The 13,940-nt window shown below is 40.4% G+C and overlaps 1 protein-coding gene across 48 annotated transcripts in view; it reads left to right on the top strand.

Annotated features, from left to right (window-relative positions):
- Positions 1-1,310: 1,310 nt before the first annotated feature.
- Positions 1,311-13,940, top strand: part of cast (calpastatin) — a 35,687-nt gene continuing 23,057 nt past the window's right edge. For 9 of the 48 annotated variants that reach the window (XM_051413752.1, XM_051413740.1, XM_051413744.1 and 6 more), the window contains exon 1: positions 6,464-6,630. In XM_051413752.1, coding sequence (XP_051269712.1) covers positions 6,556-6,630 — 75 coding nt within the window. In that variant the 5' untranslated portion in view covers positions 6,464-6,555. Of the gene's footprint in view, positions 1,559-2,142; positions 2,299-3,027; positions 3,118-6,461; positions 6,631-13,561; positions 13,741-13,940 lie in introns of those variants that run through there. The other 39 variants (XM_051413748.1, XM_051413741.1, XM_051413770.1 and 36 more) reach the window with 20 other exon arrangements.

Below are 13,940 nucleotides of genomic sequence, written 5' to 3'. Positions count from 1 at the left end.
CCTGAACAAAATATAATTTAAGATGTGGAACTATGTGGCAGAAAGTAAATATTATTCATAATAATATTAGGCCACTGTTGGATGTTGGCTTGTTTAGACTTTAGTAGATTATTTGTCCACAGACTGAAGAAGTGTCATCACTACATGTAATGTCTTTCACCTGACTGAAAATACAAATGTTATGTCATATAATGTTTTGCTATATACAGTGTACAGTATATATGTATAGAGAGAGAGAGAGAGAAAGAAAGAGAGATATATATCTTCTGTTGATCGACTAATGAACGGACAATTGATTTTAACGTTTTTATGTATTTTAACAAAAAATCATATAATGTAAGCCATGAGAAGCTAGTCTGCTTCTACCCTATAATATATATTTTAATTCTATTGAGCTGATTAACCAGTTAGCAAATGGCAAAGTTTTTCTTGATATTATTTTGATAATTTTTAAAGTAATTTTTCCTGCACAAAAATGTTATTGGTTCAGGACTTATCTATTAATTATTATTAATTTTAAATATATTTTTTGTGCTATTTATTGGTATAATTGTGGTGGCATTTCTCACTATTTTCAGATATTTTTTTACAAACCAAACAATCAGTCGATTAATGAAGAAAATAACCAGCAGATTAATCAATAATGAAAATAGTAAATAGAAAAAAAGTCCTATGGAAAATATTTCAAAAATAGCCCAACCTCAACCAGCTGCAACAGTAAAATCCTGCTTTTACATTAATGCAAGAGTCATAATAAACTAATGATATCATATATAATAGTATATATCTACTGGTATAGACTGTCTCTACGGTAGCACTATGAATGCGCTTTAATATGCTTGTTTTACATTTTAATGAACACCGCACAGTGCATCTCTCGGTGTGTCCCCCACCAGAGGGCAGCATTGTGCCTCATAAAGGCAGCAGCTCGCAGAGAGGAAGAGGATAAACATCAGCGGTGAGTCAACTCTTCCCTCCACCGTGGGGCGGGTCCCTTCGTGGCAAAAAAAAAAAAAAAAAAAAAAATGCAGTTCGAGAGCACTTCCTGCACCAAGTTAACAGTGGTATGTGGATTTCAAGCACAATGCACGGATACAGTTTATGAAACCTATTAGTTCACACTGGCACTGTTATCCTCATATGATCTAATGTGTGTCAAATGGTACAGTCAGTGTGGCTGTGGCTGAACATCACACAGCCACAACCTCAGTCTGATGAAGGACAAGAACTTACTTGCGGCAGCTCTATCCTAAATACACACACACACACACACACACACACACACACACACATATACATACATACACACTAACACAAGTGTTGCAGAAACATTTCGCTTTTGCCAGCTACTTTTGATCAATCATCAAACACCAAAGTTTTTTCAGCGGGAGGGGCAAGTTAATTTGCTCCAGGGGGCAGATCAGACTGTGTAGACTCCCTACAGACGACTGAGGGCGCAGAAGGAAACTTTCACAGTTCACCCATCCGTGTTTTAAAGATGCCACATAAGAAGAGAAGCCATGGTCACCATAAACACACAAAGGAGGCGAAAGAAGAAGTAAGTTATTTTTATGTTATTGCATTGGCAGGCACACGGGGCAGAAACTGCCGTGCCCCACAACTTCAGCAATTGTTTAAAGATGCAAATAATCTCCAAAATGGCTCATTATAGGCGCAGTGGATGAATTGTAATCCACTGTTCCACAAGTTGGAAACAATGTTCTGCGCATGTTGTGGAGTTTATGTGGCAACAATAAACAATCTGCTGAATCGATGTAATAAATATAAGATATACAAGTCAGCATCACTGGTCGATCATTGTTGCCTGTTGCCAAAGGCTGGAAAGCTATTGTCTGTAGCTGTTCTAGCTGGAAACAATCAAACAATAATTGTGTGTAAAGTTCCTTCTTTGGAAGTGTGTGTGTGTGTGTGTGTGGTGGTGTGTGTGGTGATGGGAGTGTGGGGGTGGGACACACACATATATAGAAGATCAGTGCATGATTAATCTTTGGTTATGCGGAAGAACCAGAGACCCTGCTGGAAAAATGAGAGTGTATTGTAACCTCAGTGAGTCAGGAGATAAATAAGAACTAGGAGACAGTTTGGTGTGATGTAACTATCTGAAGTGTGTGTGTGTGTGTGTGTGTGTGTGTGTGTGGTGTGTGTGGGGAGTGGCACAATGTTTGGTGAGGCATGAGAGAAAAGCTGTGGTGAGGACAGGAGAGAGTGGTAGTGCAGGGCTGAAGTGTTTTCGCCTACTGATCCCTCATGGCATATGCAGCGTACTGGATGAGTCTTGTGAGTACATCTGCTACTTTTTCACCCCCTCTCTCTTCTCTTTGTCCCTCTGGCAAAACACCTTGATAATACCTCGTAAACCTTGGCACCTTGAGAGACACTGCCTATGTGCTTTTAGTGCAGTCAACCAGCAAAACTAGTCTGAATGGATATAAGCTCTGTTGAATGCTCTTTAAAACTTGGCATAGTCTGCACAGGATAACCTTTGAAATGAAATAAATTATTGTAAGGGCTATGCCCATATGCTGTCATACGCATTGTTTATACATGAGGGTGTGTGACTGTTCAAACTGAGATAGGCTTTAACACGCAAACTTGTTTGAGCTTTGAATTAGTTCCCAGTTGGGATCAGATATTAAAACGCACTGCAGTGTCTTGCTATTGATCCCAAACTATTTATACTGTTCATTTTGTAGGATTCAAATGTGCTGTTTGAATGGCGTACAGTTATTGTTGCTTACACAAATGCCTTAATATAATGAAATGCCAACATGAGCATTTTTGCTTTTTATTTGTTTTATCTGCATTAGACTTTCACAAAGATTTAAAAGGCAAAAATAGCAACAAGGTGAGGAGGGGCATTTTTCATCAGATGTTAAATGGATAAACCACCAACACAATGGGTCACTGCATCCTGTAGATGTTCCATTGAATTTATAGCCTAAAACTCATTCAAAGCCTTCTTACAATAACAAACTTGTTGGTGTGTGTGTGTGTTTGTGTGTGTAGCGAGGAGGAGCCGCTGCTTCTCCACTTGAAGCCCATCACAGTAGCAGGTCCTCAGCCTACTATCCCCCTTCAGGGTCCTGCTATGGCAAGGTACTGACTTCACCTCCTCTTGCTGTCTCATAGATGCACAGTGAAACCTGAAACCTCCTCTCGCCACAGAAGGTTGATTTTAACACAGAGTACGTTTGGCCCAAATCTACTGCCAAGTTTTACTTTCAATTGAAACTCTGCTGAAGAGTTTGAAATTGGGGGAGTGAAAAATCTAAACTAGCTGAAGTTTCTCAACCTGTGGCTCACTTGATAAGCAGGCAGGGTTGTGCTTGATTTCCAACCTTTGATTGATGTAGTTTTGATTAAAAAAAAAAGAAATGAAATAGGTTAGAAGTATATAATTTCTACATAACAATGATAACTCTCCAATTGTTGGTCATGAGAATTTAGGACCTAAAAAAAAAAGGAGCTGCATATCAGAAATGTTTGAATAACTACTACATAATTGCTGCAAATAACTGTAGATGAGTGCATATTGATTTGAAGTACAGGTCAGTGCTGGATGGCAAAGGAAACTCTATGTTTGTGTTTGTCTCCCTCTGCTGAGTGCAGTCATCCTTGAGAATCTGCGAGCTGGTAAAATACTGATTCCTCAGATAAGAGCTGTACATTGTCTGCAAACCTGCTGACTGAGCAAGTTGTTAGTGTGCTCACTGTGGATGACTGTTAATTTAGAGTTACTGATTCCCTGCACAATCTCACTTAAGTCCTCTCTTTGACTCTTGAACTAATTTGTTCTTAAGGACATTCCTGAGCCACTTTAATCTTTATCTTTAACTTTTTATCTTTACTGACAATCATGTGTATCTTTACTATGAAAGTATGTATGTGTAGTTTTCATTTCCTAGAACCGACTTTCCCCTTGACCCAGTAAAGGTTTATTTTCTAATGTCTCTCTACAATGATGTAAAAGTTAACAGTTGTGTATCTACAAATGGTTAAACTGGTGTAGAAGCCCTCATTGTCTCTGGAGTCAGGCCCCTCTGTAGGTGACCCAGTGTGTGAGGTGGTGATGTCTGCACTGCTGTGGTGGAGTTGGTGGTGACTGTAGTACGACATGGGTCTAAATATAAAGAAGAGTGCCACTTTAGCAGAGGAGTCAAGTTACACACTGTATGCACACTTATGTGGCACTGGCCAGTCATTCATTTGTTTTCATTCTGCTAATATATTTACCTAACTCTGTTCTATTGATCAGCTTTTCCTTTTTCCAAAACTTCTCATTTGTCGTGAAAACCTTATAGTCACAGGTGGAAAAAACTAATTTGCATTACCACCTCATACCAAAAAAGTGTTGCAGTGCAATGGTTTAAGGTCTTTCCCATGGTGCACCAGCTAGTTTTACAGGCTGGGTCATTTGGCACTTCACATTGACAAAGGTGTGTCTGTCTGATGGGGAGTTTGCCATGCTGTGGTGGGATGTGCAAAAACCTGTGGGTGCATGTGTATACGCTTGTGTAAGCATGAACATTTGTACATGTGCAAGTGCGTTCCCAAATGTAGTTGCCTTATGTACATACTGTAGGGTTGTGAATGTGCCTGTTCTGTTTGTCTTTTTTTAAGTCACCAGGTACAGAAAAACAGACTTGTGTGACTTCATTCCATTGCTGTGTGTGAACACACCAGCCTATCAGATGGAATACAGTAGAGGTTTGTAAAGTTTTGTAAAGGCTGACACTCCCCATGAAATCTCCTGAATCTCCTTGGAGAGGCACGCCTCACATTTTGATAACGTCTGGAATGCATGCAAGTATATGGAAGGTCTAAAGATAGATATCATGTAATTCTACTTAACACTCAATAGTTATTAGTTTTAAATAACTGCATTCACTAGTTTTGTATTATTGAGATATCACATATCAAATTCAAAAATGCAGCAGTCTAGTGGTATATGTTTTAAGTCTTTTAATCATTCATATTTAATTATGTGTTTATGTCTTCATACTGTAAATAAATCCAACAAGGATTTGATAGTTTCATTATCATATCATACTTTGATGTTTCAGGTTGCAATACCAGTTAATTCTATTTTGCATCATGCTTAAAGGGACAACTCACAGCTCCAACTGTGCATGTAGTAAGTTTCGCAAACCAGAGTTTCATGTCCAGCTGGTTTAAGCTTTAAGGTGTGCTCCTGAAACACTTAAGTGGAAGGCTCTGCAGTGGGAGCACAGACTGATTGCATCACTGTGACTCATTTAAAGGCTGCATTGTCTGCACACCCCACCCAAGAAGTGCCCAGAGGGCTGCACAATACACCCAAGTCATAGGTGAGGTAGAGCCTCAGAGTTATGACTGGAATTGCACTTTGCACTTGCCTCCTCTGTAAATGACATGAAAACAATGGGAGCAAAGTAGCGGCTTCAAATACACCTGAATACATTTCTTCCACACTCTCTGTATTTCATAATAAAAGGTAGGGTAGAATGTAAAGCTGTCTTTCCACTATTGTAGTTTGCTGAATATGTTGTTCAAATAAAGGTAAATGTAAAGTATCTCTATTATATCAAGTGCTGTAGGTGAGGGTTTAAGCCAACACCCATGCTTTAAGCTTCAGTAAATCTATTAGTCATGTGTTCTGTAAAAAACACTCCCTACATTCTTGTTTCCTAAACACATTTATTTCTCTGTTTTGGTACACAGAATCATGATGAAATCCTCTCCATTTGCCACAGATAACAGTCTTCCATTGGTGCAGTCAGTGGCTATCGATTGATGACATTCTGACCTGGTGACCAGATGAATATCATTCCCTTCTATTATCCTTAAGTGATGATGTCAGTGTAGCGTAGGATAATGACTGAAAGTTTTCAAGTTCAGTCTCTTGACAGATAGTTTGACGCAGATGTAACATAAAACCGGCCCCTCCCTTTATTCTCATAGGCAATTAGGCAGTCAGGATTGCACAAGCTATCTTTTATTGCTGTGTGTACATAAGAAGTGTGTACATAAGCATGTGTGCGTCTCTATGGCAGTGTGTGCTCAAGGCCTGTATGTCATCAAAATTCTGGGTGTGTGTTTGTTAAGTAGTTCGGATAAGAGTGTTTTAGATATAGTACACTGCAAAAAAATTGTTTTACACATATGCCAATGCAGGCTTATGCATGTGTCCCCTTCTGTGTGCGTATGTGTGTGTGTGTGTGTGTGTGTGTGTATGTGTGTAGTATCTCTTTCTCCTGAGAAGCAGCTCAGATGTGGCCCCTCATCAGGTCGGTGTCAGTCCATGGTCAGCTCACTTCCCTTTATAGCCCAGAGAATTATGGCCCCGCAACTTCCACATCTGAACCTTTCCCTCTCTGCCCCCTTTGCTCCCCGACCACGCCCCCCCCCTTCAGTCCCTCCCTCTCTCTCTCTCTCTCTCTTTCCTGTTCCCTTCCCTGTGTGTTGGAAATATGCTGCAAGCCGACAGACAAGGCAGAGGCTGACAGACATACACATACACACACACACACAGACTCGGAGGCACTTTCAGCCAACATGGGCCAGATACTGAGCTGGATCCGAGGCCCACGGGATGGCCCGGCCCTGCGGGATGTGGCCGTGGAGGAGCAGGTGTGTGCAAATGTGTGTATGTCTGTGTGTGTTCTTGTGCCTTGGTATGTGCTGAGCAACTAATCCAAAAGTATCCACGTGTGTTTTGTTTTGTTAATGTCAGCCTGCAAAGTTTAAATGTACATGTACTAATAATGCTCTGCTAGCAGCTGTTGTTTTGTTACCTCTGTTAGTCTGGTTTGTACTGTACTGTTTTACAAAGGACTTATAGGGGAAACACATGAGAAAAACTGTCTTGGCTCTACTCCAAGTCAGACCTCTCTCTCTCTCTCTCTCTCTCTCTCTCTCTCTCTCTCTCTCTCTCTCTCTCTGCTGGAATGTGAGTCTCCCGGTCAGTCTCTGCGAGTTCAGAGCTAGACTTTGTGTTTTGTAGTAGTGAGATATTAAACCAAGGCTGGTACAAGGCCTGCAGTGTTAGCGACCTGCTTTTACATGCACCAGACTTGCAGGGAAAGTAGATAAATCCATGTTAGTTATGTGTTTTTATTCTATGGTGGTGCTGAGAATATCCTGATTTTATATTCAGAAAGACAAACATTAAATTTGGTATTTTCCAGGACCGGGTTTTGAGTTTTTAGGTCTCGCCCAAATAGCATTCTCCTGTGATAATCAGCAAGATCACGCAATCTGAAAGGGTGTGTAGCTGGAATAATCTTAACTATTATTATTTTTTTCTTTGCACAATTTTGCATGTGCTATAGCCCGGTTGTATCCTGTATCCTCAGTGTCATGCTGATATGTGACAGGTCGACATTGGCTATTCTGATGTCAGTGCTTCGTTATCAGGGCTTTGATAGTTTACTCTGAGTCACTTTATGTGTTAAAGGTTAAATAGAAAATGTGTCCTGGGAGGAGGACTGCTCACAAACAACCTTAGATTTCTGGTGGGAGGTTTTTTGTGTTGAGTTTTGGGCCAAATGTTTCCAGCACTGGGCTGCAGCAGTCTGCCTCCCCCACATCTCACTGTCATTTGGCCCCACAATCATTAGACCAACAGGAAATGGCCACTGGGAAAACGTATTAGAACAAAGTCTAAAAATGACAAGGAGACAATATTTGAGCATTTCACACACACGTCCAGTACACTTCCTCACTGTCAAACAACCCTGTTGTACCCATCTGTCTTCACATTTGTCTGCATGCTGTGATACAATTGACAGCTATTTCAACACTGCAGGGGATTTATCATTGATTTCTAGTTTACATCGTGTATTATTGCATCATGCAGAAGCTACTGTGAACAATGGTTTCCAGATCGTATATTTTAAGCACTGTTTTAGTACAGTTGTTTCTTTTTAAAGTCATTTACTTCAGTAAAACTAACAATACCACAGTGTAAAATTGCTTTATTACAAGTAAAAATTGTTAAAGGAAATGTTTTTTTTACTAATGTAAATGTAATGGAATGTGTGACAGAGTGACAAGGGGTTGCTCATAGTGATGAACATAGAGAGAATTATCACCTGCTCCTTTGTAGTGAGTTTCAGCTCATTGTTTAGCTGTCAGGTCCACTACTTCATACACTGTTAGCTCTTCATAAATGTTGTTGTGTAAAAAGCACAATGTTTGTTTCTACAGTGAAGGTACCTTAAAATGGTAATTAAGCACAGTGCTTGAGCAAAGTTCAGGCTTTGCATATTGAACTCAGCCCAGGGCTAAAAGCTTTCTTAGAACCTTCTTAGTCCCAGGCTAAGAAAGCTTTCACACTTGGGCTTGTTGGCCTATTCTAGAGCAGTTAACCCCTTAAAATCTACTAAACACAGGGCTAAAAAGTACCAGTGTGACACAGGGCTAAAGTAAACAGAAACATGTAATCCGTGTAAACATTAGTCACGTGTTGGACACATAACCCAGTGCTAGGAGAAGGGCGGTATAGCCCTTGGCTCAGGTTAACCCTGGGTTAACAATGTGTGTGTGAAAGGGGGCTATGCAGAAGAAGAATGTGCAGGGTGAAAACCCAAAGTTGGGTTTCTGTACAAAATGGTGACTGACTCATTTGACCAAATGAAAGTCTGATGTCATGCATGTACATTTTTCCACTGTCAGGAAACTTAAATTTCCCTCTGATATTCCCTAATATAAGTCACCACACACCAGCAGGTTTGGTTGGCATGTGCCTGTGTCATGTGCAGTTTACTGACATCATGTCACAAGGTGTCTAGATACTGAGGTTCAAGTGTCATAAACAGCCATTTACTATAACTATCCCTGCTGTCTTGGACCACCTATGTGCCAAATTCCTGAATGTAAGCCAAAGCAAAATGAAAAACTAAATGTTTTGAAAACTCTAATGGCTGGAGGGGATAAGCTGTATTGATGAGATGCTTCAGCACGTGGCTCACTGTAATAAACCCTCAGGCTGTGTGTGTGTGTGTGTGTGTGTGTGTGTGTGTGTGTGTGTGTGTGTGTGTGTGTGTGTGTGTGTGTGTGTGTGCAGTGTGTCAGAAAGAGAGCACACTGTGTGCATGTGAGCATAAATACACTGACTTTTTTGTTGACACAAATCCTGTGCAGCTAAATATTACCTTTTCCTGTTAAATGTGTTTTTAAATGTTGGTGTTTATGCCATCGGCAGCCTGTGTGTTATTTTCCAGCACTCATTTGGACTCGTCAGATTTCTCACTTCACTGTCAGTTTGGCTTGAGCTGACTGCTGATCCGAAAGTTGCTCTCAGGCTTTTGTCGTCAGTTATATAAAAGCATCTCTGGGAGAGTTTCCAGGCCTAAGGGCTCACCTGAGAATGTGCTTCTGTTGTTCCCCACCGAACTGTTTCTGAACATTTGTTCTGCTGTCTGTTTACGTCTGATGTGCTTGAGGAAAAGCTAGCCACATGATGTTTGTGACCAATACGGATAGGTAATGAAGACCTACCAGCTGGAGGCTTACTGGAAATTGTAATGAGATATAATGCTTGAGATTCCAGGTATTACCTCACATGAATGTGGCAAGCTGAAGTTGATGATGACAGGTTAGCAAGCTTGTGATTTTTATGAGCAATTTTGAATATCATTTTCAAAATGGCTGACAAGTTCCAACTATATCTTGATTCTATTGGTGCTCCTGTGCTCCAACCATTTATTCTGTCCTATCTTGTAATGTCATACTATTTGTACGATGCTTATGCTTACTCTGCAGATGTAAAACATGCCTTATCTAATAGTGACAGATAGATACTGCGTAGGTAAGTTGTGAAAGGTCCACAGTTTCTTGCGTGTTTCTAGTGCGGGATGAAAGTGTGGGCCAACAAACCAGGGGGAAAGTGCAGTGCTAAATTTAGAGATGCTACATGGACATGCAGCCGAGCATCTATAGTTACTGTAGAACATATATAAGTGTAGGGGCTATGGATACACACGGAGAACCAGAGAAGGAGATTTTTATTATCACTATTTGTTTTTCACTCAACCACAAACAAGTTGGCTGCTAGACAGGGATTTTTAATAAAGGGATTTAAATAAATCTCTTTTATCTTTCTTATCGTGGCAATATGTTTTTATCTGGGTTTGAATTTGAATTTACTTATAAATACAGGCAGTGCTGTACCAACCAACTTTCATATCTTCTTGTCTGCACTTGAACACACCACAAGTTGATAGTGATTCAGATTTAAAATATACAGACTTCATATAAGTCTGCCCCTTTTTAAATGTATTACCACACAACGATATGACACCCTTAACAAAAATAAAGATATTCACTGCAATATATGGTAGTGAAATGAATACAACTGCATAAGAAAAAAGGAAAACTGCTTTAGACAATAACACTATTGTTTGCTCTGCAGTGTTGAACAGTGATGTAAAGAATAGCCTATGTGATAAGGGCTAAAGTGTCTCTTTGGTCTGTGACTGCAGTAGACTGTAGTCGTGTCTTTTCAGCAGTTCAAAAAAGCAAACAAATTGAGAAAGGACAAACTTGAGTGTAGCAGAGTACATACTAGATTTTAAGGAAAAGATATACAAACACAGTAGCCCTTGCTGATATCCTGAAGCTGTGAAGTGGATTTTAAGGATAGTTGCCAGTGTTCTGAGTCAAACTAGTAGCATGATCCAAGACATGGGGATGTAGGTTGCTTGAGTTGAGGTTGGTCTATTGATCCAGTATGTTGAATCAGAGTGAAATATCATGACAACTTATGGATTACTGGATGTGTCCTAATAACCCTGGTGGTCCACACAGTTTCTGCTCATCCAAAAGTCATAACAAGATTAAACTAATAATTAAATGCCACACGCTAATGTTAGTATGCTGATGTTACAGTTAAGCTTAAACCACAGCTGAGGCTGACACAGTGCAACTGAAGCTAACGGATGTTGAGCGAAACCTTACAAAGTACAGTGCAACTGGGAAAAGTTGAGACAAATTGGTACTTTTAAAGCTACTGTGGGTCTCGCAAACTTGGTGCCAGTTAAATACAGTATAAATATACAGTATTTAATAATAGGTGCATGAAATTATTTGTTTGTTTATTAGGGGTCAGAAGAACTCAGATTGCCTTATAAAGTTGATATAGTGAGTTATGTTTCTGGCCTCCTGACAAAAAGTTCAATATTCACTCTACTTTCTGGAACAAGTAGCTAAAACTGGCTTAAAGGCTCTATAGAGTTGCAGAGCTGGGTGATAATTCTCTGCAGGTTTATTACTGCCGGTGACTAAACAGGCAGTCATTTGATTCTGACAAACATGCTGACCCTCAGATCGACAAGCATCACAGATAATCCACGTTACTGTGTATCTTAAAGAAGTATTAGTCTGGTTTGTCAAATTATCCAGGTTGCTGCTCTCCATTATCCATGGTTCATGACAACAGGTTTTCCGTTCCATGTAAGTTCACACTGAATACACACATTCCTTCTGGCAGCGATCAGACCAGACTTTATAACCTCAAGAACTGATAGAAAAAAACGTGTCTCTATCCCTCTATCAACCAGTTCACTTTTCTCTTTCCAACTAAAGCATAGAGCATCAGTTATGTGCTTTCCCACAGACAAGAAACATGATATCTTACTGCTTCCCACTTCTCATGTTTTCCAGTGAGCTCCTAGAAACAGAATCAAAAGGTTAGATTAGAAACTCCCCTACCCCCAGCTCCTGTTCTGGTTGGTTGTTCCTTCTGGATGGGTGGGTCCACGGACTGCTTTAGCTCATTAGTTGTCAACAAAGATAAGTGTTACCAGGGGTTACCAAGCAAGGCGCCTGGGATCCAGTATAAGCATGCTTGTTTTCTTACAGAAACATGCCAACACTCTCTTTCTCGCTGACACACAGAGTCAAAGACACAAAAGCAGAGGGCAAAGCTGTTAGAGAAGATTTATTTGATCCCAAAACAGACACAAGAATTTCTGCCTGGGAGATGCCAGGACAGGGATTGTGCGACAGGATGAGAAGATATGTGGAAGGCCTACTTGTACTTTTAATTATATTTTTAGACAAAAAGAATTTAGAAACAAGGCAGACCATTCTTCTCGAGTTGAAAATACATCCGTGCTCATTTAAGGAGGAGATAACCCTGTGTCCTTTAATCATCATCTGATGTCTAAGCAAGTCTGTTCATGCTCACATCAGAAATGCTTCCAAGAAGAAAAAATTACAATTCCTAGATATCATTGTCGGGCAGTATGAAAGGGAAAGCACATCCGTTTGTTAACATGTCTGTAAAATTATAATAATTGTCAAGCCAAGTTCTAACACAGCAAACAACACCAAACAACACTGAAACTTTTTGTTCTTTTCTTTAAAAAGTGTTAAGTTAAGGACTACTTTATAGTTTGTTGCCAGTAACTAATACTTCTTTTCACTTTAATTGCTAAAATCAATATTTATATTAATAAAACATATTGTTCCTTTGCTTTGCATTAGTTAATGAGACACTGTATTATTAATGCAGAGACAAAACGAGTGTATGTCAGTCTTATAGTCATTCAGCATAAAACAACAGACTGATACAAAAGTTGACAGACACAGTGAGCCCACACAGCAGTTTCAGATGACACAATCCTCCATTCATTGTCGTCTCAGTGCTGTAAGTATATTTAGACACAGGGGGGTGCTGTTCTCCAAAGCCCTCCCCTTTTAACATGTTTGTCATGTCTTGTGGTTAGGACTGCTTTATCTGAGAAGTATTTAGAAGTGTCTGGATTAACTTTAATGGGTACTGAACTTTCAGCTAATCGATATAATAGTGTGTGTGTGTGTGTGTGTGTGTACTGAGAGGGGAAATGTTATGCTGCCATGTGTTTTTTTAAAATCTTTTTTATGCACAACCTCTGGCTGCTGTCCAGAAGCTTTGTTTCCTGTCTGTCCCTTTGTTTAGGGTCTTCTTTGAAGAGCTGTGAACACTGACAGTATATGTAAGGCTGTGAAGGCCAGAGAGAACATGTAGCTTTTCCTTCCAACTGTGTCAATGTACACTTTTTCCTTTTCTATGCTTTGGGTGTGGTTTGGACTACATGATATACCCCCCCTCTTCTTTTCCTTCCAACCACTCACACTCTCTGCCTCTGTTGTTTGAGTGGCTCTGCAGTCTAGATTCCTAAGCAGTGAGTCTATCAGACACACCCGAACTCTGCCAAACAGCACTGCAGCAGCAAATAAACTTCTGCCTCATCACTGCTTCATTGCTCCACGCTGCCTTCACAATAACTCTTCCTGCAGATATCTTGATGTAGGCCATCATGTCTGTTATCGAACTGCAACATCCCCTCCTTGTAAAGCCCGCCCTGACCCAGCCCAAAGTTTGCTGGACTGACTTATTTATTTTTCCTGGCAGGCAGTGAGCAGTGGGTGGGTCTTTGTGTGTCCGTCTGACCAATCTGACCGAGCCTGCTCTGCTAGCCTTGTGACTGAGGAGGTGGAGCCTGAGCACAAGCTTGTTGTGCTGCTTCCAAAAAGGCGGAGCAGCAAGTTTTTCACCGCTGGGCGTGTGTGTCTGTGTGTGTGTGTGTGTGTGTGTGTTTACATGTGTGTTTGTGCATGCGTGTATGCTTGGTATACAGTGTGGATTTAAGTGTTTCCACAGCAAGAATCTAAGGTGAACCATCCTACAGAGAACATCTTGGTAGTGTAAACAGCAGCATAGATAGAGGATATACATTCACAATCAAACCTATGGTATGTATCTGGACAGCATTTCCCTTTACTACTTGCTCTTTTTTTGTAAATGTCTGTGTGTGGAAGGGCTTCCTGTTTGACTGATACCTGTCGGCTGTGTGGTGGGCAGCAGTTCATTATGTTGTGTTTGTGTGACAGCAGCTTGTGGTGGTAAGTTCGTTGCCTTTTGCTGTATGAAGTTAAGGAAAGTTGGCAGAAGA

This window comes from Dicentrarchus labrax, unplaced genomic scaffold (assembly GCF_905237075.1).
Source record: "Dicentrarchus labrax unplaced genomic scaffold, dlabrax2021, whole genome shotgun sequence".
NCBI lineage: Eukaryota > Metazoa > Chordata > Actinopteri > Moronidae > Dicentrarchus > Dicentrarchus labrax.
This window is presented reverse-complemented; position numbering and strand designations above follow the sequence as displayed.